Genomic DNA, 4,988 nt, shown 5'->3' with positions numbered 1-4,988 from the left:
ACCTCATGTACCACAAATAGGTGGGGTCAGGTTGTTCTAGCAAACCTGTCATAAAAATGCTAATAATAATAATAATAAAAGAAGAAGGAGGAATTCAATAAATAAATAAATAAAATTTTGTGGACGTGAATGTCACATAGGTAGCTATAGATCATGACAAGTGTTATAATCAGCATACATGGAGGTAGGCCCACAAATCCTTCTAAATTATGTCTATGTCTTCAAATTATTCAAACCCAATTCCCCACATGAGAGGACCCTCACAAGCTCTCTGCCAAATACACACAGCTGTGCCTAACATTAACAAAAGTCTACTAAAATTATGTAGCTTGCCTTGTCTCTTTCAAATTCATGTACCTATAGGACACATAAATGGCCCTTAAAACCCTAAGTTAGGCTCTTCTATTAGCCCTTTAAACCCTACAAATTCAAATTCGAAAGTGGGGTTTTTGGCCCCAAATGATCAACCCTGCAGTGTGATGGGTCACAAGATCATAAACTTTTAGGGTCCTGTTGATGACTAAATCTGGACGGCTCTCCACTCCGATCCGCAGACTCCGAACCACTCCAATGTCTTGAACCTGCACACTCACAATGAGCAAAGGGGACCCTAGTCTAGGCAGGGGACCCTCCGATGCCTAAGTCAGGTCAAGGGAATCTGGGTCTAAGTTCGGGTGTAGTGAGAGAGTGCAAGATCCTAACCTCACGGGATTCAACTTCATCTGATATTCTCGGAGGATGACAAATGTTTCTCCAAGGTCTACCAAGTGATCGGACGCCTTGATGCTCTTCACAAGCATGTCATCGATGTACACTTCCATAGTATACACGATCTGCTTGGCGAACATTTGATTCACCAGCCTCTGATATGTGGCCCTAGCATTCTTCAGGCCAAACAGTATGACCTAGTAACAATAGAGTCTCTTATCAGTAATGAAGGTAGTTTTCTGTTTGTCTAGGAGATAAATCGCAATCTGATTATACCTAGAATAAGTGTCTAAGAAGGAGAGTAGTTCGTGCCCTGTTGTGCTATCTACTAGCTGATCAATCCAAGATAATAGGAAACTATCCTTCGGACACATCTTGTTCAGATCCCAGTAATCCACTCAAACCCGCCACTTCCTGTTGGCTTTCTTGACGAAGACTACATTTGCGATCAAATCGAGATAGTGTTCCTCCTCTATGAAGCCAGCGTCGAGCAAAATGGAGACTTCGTCAGCTATAGCCTCATACCGCTCGGCATCGAACGGTCTCCTCTTCTATTTCACGAGTTTGTAATCCGGGTCCACATTCAACCTGTGGACCATGACATCTAGAGAGATCCCAGGCATGTCCCCATGCGACCATGCAAAGACATCCCTATGTTGTCGTAGGAAAGTCATCATTTCAGACCATTGCTCGGAACTTAACGACATTCTGAGCTAAACAGTCTTGCTTGGGTCTGCTTCATCGAGCGGTACTTTTTCCAGGTCTTCCATAAATGAATCCTCTGTAAGTCATCGGGGATCTAGGTGAGTGCTTGCTTCACGGACCCTTTCTTTACTGCTATCGCGTAACATCTCCTAGCTTCGCATTGGTTGCCTCGGACGTAGCCTATCCCGCCCTTGGCTGAAAATTTCATCATCAGATGATAAGTGGAGACGACTACCCTCATTGCATTGAGATACGGTCTACCCAAAATGATGTTATGTACTAATGACACGTTGATAATGAGGAAGTCTACCATGAGGGTGACTTGGTGTTGTCCTTCTCCCACAGTTACAGGGAGGGAAATAGCTCCCTCGGAGATTATCCTTTCTCCAGTAAAGCCGTGTAGGAGGGTCTTCACAGGTCTAAGGCGTGACCTTGGAATTCTCATTCTTTCAAAAGCCTCGGAGTAGATCACATCGGCTGAGCTTCCGGTGTCGACTAAGATGCGGTACACCTTGTGGTTGGCTATGGTCATAGTAACCACTAGGGCGTCATCGTGCAGATGCTGGATTCCATGCACATTGTCTTCCGTGAAGGTCATACTGCACGGGTTGACCCGGATTTCCTTACTTGGCCTCTCGATCATGTGGATGTAGTGTTCTAAATCAGACTTCTAAGAGTGGGCCTTTCGAGCCCAGTTCGAGTCTCCTCCACCGGACGTGCCACCGAAGATGGTGCGGATTTTGGATGGCTCTTCTGGGGTATTATTCGGCTGCTCTCGCTCTTCTTTCCAAGCTGTTCTCTCTTCCTTGGTATACTGGCGTAGATGACCTTTTCGAATAAGGGTCTCAATCTCATCCTTGAGGTTCACACAGTCGGTTGTGTTGTGGTCGTGATCTCGATGAAAATGACAATACTCATTTTTGTCTCGATGATCCGGGTCGGCCTTCATACAAACAGGTCAACTCAGAAGCTTTTGCCCTTAGATGTCCAGTAAAATCTGCTCGGTGGATATGTTGAGGGGGTGTAGGAACGGAATTTGCCCTATGGTTTTCTACTTGGACGACGATCGCAGGGAGCACAGTCATCTGGTCCTTTACTAGATGTCTGAGGTTCTTCGTTCCTTGGCCTCTTCTCTTTGTCAGTCGGCTCTTTTACTTGAATATTTTTCTGGGCGTTGGAGAATTCCTTGGCGTTAACATACTTTTGAGCTTTGGTGATGAGCTCGGTTAATGTCTTCGGTGGATTTTTTCCAATGGAGAAGACGAACTTCCCCTCTTTTAAACCGTTGAACACTACAGAGAGCGTCATCTTATCGTCGTAGTCTTCCACCTACAACGCTTCTTCATTGAAACGAGCGATGTAGTCCTTCAACAACTCCTTAGGCTCTTGCTTGATGGTGAATAGATAAGTGTTCGGTTTCCGACTCTTCTTACCATTTATGAATTGAGTAAGGAATAATCGGTTGAGTTCTGCAAAGGATTCAACGGAGTTGGGTTTGAGCTGGTGGTACCAACTCCAAGCGGATCCCATAAGTGTGATTGAAAACTCCCTGCACATCATCGCGTCCGTCGATGTGTGGATCTGCATCCATGAGCGATAAGCCTCCACATGCTTGGATGGGTCACCGGACCCAGAGTATTAGATGACGGGAGCTATCCAGAACCTCTGAGGCATCACCTCGCTTATGATCGCAGAGGTGAAGGGAGGCTCGGTCTCTTTCATCATTGCTTGGATAGTGGCGGGGACTGACGACGGCTGCAGATTCTTTTCTAGCGTTAGGATCTTATTGTTGATCTTCACGAACCATGTTTCCCACAGATCATTGTTTTCAGCCACTATCTCTTGGGTTCTTCTATTTTAGGAGTTTTTTTTCCCTCCTCCTTTCTAGCTCATGGCGGAGATCTGTTGGTGCCAGGGTCGAGGTGACTGAGGCATTCGTTGGAATCCGAGTTCTATATTTCGAGCCAAAATTCATGTTTGGGTCGAGGGAGGGTTCTGAGCCGAAGTTGGTGTCTGAGCAGGTTGACATTGAGACCCCTCGGGTCTCATACTCCTCGGCACGGAATGGGCTTCCACTACCGGGCCAACTGTTTCCTGAACAGGACGTGTTCGCAGCTCCCATTGCTGTTTCATCTGGTTGATTTCGTCGCGCAGGACTTGTATCTTGCTATACATAGCTCGATACTTGCTTGCCCACTTGCGAGAACGCTAGGAAGGCCATGGGGCCGATTCGGCATGAAGTAGTGAAGAGGAACAGGTCTGATCATTTTAGTCCGGTTTCGCAGCTACCACTTTCTTCTTTCCTCTTGCCATTATGCTTAAGAATAAGAACCTGACCTTTTGTATCAGATTCCCACAGACGACACCAAAAATGTTGATGACTAAATCTGGACGGCTCTCCACTCTGATCTACAGACTCCAAACCACTCCAACGTCTTGAACCTGTACACTCACAATGAGCAAAGGAGATCCTAGTTTAGGCAGGGGACCCTCCGATGCCTAAGTCAGGTCAAGGGAATCTGGGTCTAAGTTCGGGTGTAGTGAGAGAGTGCAAGATTTTGCATACCTGTAGCAATGGAGTCTCGTTGTATTTATACCTGCTTATCGAATGGTCTGGGTCCGTTAATCTCGGCATGATTTGCTCAATCAGTCGGATTCTACGATCGTGGAGATATTGTCCGTAATTAGGAGATCGTGTAGCGTATCGTGCGTATCCGCAGGCAAGATAATTGGGTGTGTTCACTTAAGGTAGTTTCTTAGTTTGGTGCATGAGACGTCCACATCTAACCTCGGCCTCGGCTCGGGATCTCAGGCTAAAGAAGCCCTGACCTCGAGCCTCGGACCTGGACTAGTATACAGAGGATAGCCTCCAGAGGTAGGGACGAGTTTAGTTCTGGGCTTGTGGTGGACTCAGAATCACTTGTCTGTTAGGTACTCCCGAGGTCTCCCCTCCAAGCTCCAAGGTGGTTGGCGGACTTAACCTGTTGAGTTGGATTTCTTCATAATGGGTGTCGCGCAGGCATGGGTATTCGAGTATTCCATCACTGGCCAAGCAGTGGCGGGGTGACCTGAGATTTCCCGAGTAGGCTTCGATCTGAGCTTCACGTTGACTGCCCCGGTCTTAGAATACTCAGAGCTGACTGCCTCGGAGCAGGAGCGTGACTGGACCCGAGCTGAGAATCTCCCTTCAGTTGTTTTCCCCATTTCCAATTAGTCCTAACGTATCTAATCAGAGTAAGATGGCTTCAGACCTCGAAATTTAAGGGGCTCGGATCTTCCCATAACAAGTCCCATAGACCGGAACTGGATTGCGTAGCGAGTAAACTCTATAGGGCCTCCTGTGATAAATATCTTATCCACGTCGTCCATTCATTTTTTCAAATCATTTTAAATCATGAGCCCAAAATTAAAGCACATATATTCAAAGTTCAAGTGGACCACATCACAGGAAATAATGGGGATCATGACATCTACCGTTGCAAACTCCTAGGGCCCACAATGATGTTTATTTGTCAACTAACCTATTTATAAGTCACAAAGATATGGATGAAACCTCCTATGGTCCCATTGTGATG

General features: G+C 46.4%; 1 protein-coding gene across 1 annotated transcript; it reads right to left on the bottom strand.

Annotated features, from left to right (window-relative positions):
- Nucleotides 1-213: 213 nt before the first annotated feature.
- Nucleotides 214-2,011, bottom strand: LOC131250564 (uncharacterized). Its single transcript, XM_058250852.1, has 3 exons — nt 1,763-2,011; nt 703-905; nt 214-271 (listed from the first exon to the last, which is right to left on the bottom strand). The coding sequence occupies exons 1-3, from the start codon at nt 2,009-2,011 to the stop codon at nt 214-216; spliced, it is 510 nt and encodes a 169-aa protein (XP_058106835.1).
- Between the last annotated feature and the right edge of the window lie 2,977 nt (nt 2,012-4,988).

This window comes from Magnolia sinica, chromosome 7 (assembly GCF_029962835.1).
Source record: "Magnolia sinica isolate HGM2019 chromosome 7, MsV1, whole genome shotgun sequence".
Lineage (NCBI taxonomy): Eukaryota > Viridiplantae > Streptophyta > Magnoliopsida > Magnoliales > Magnoliaceae > Magnolia > Magnolia sinica.
This window is presented reverse-complemented; position numbering and strand designations above follow the sequence as displayed.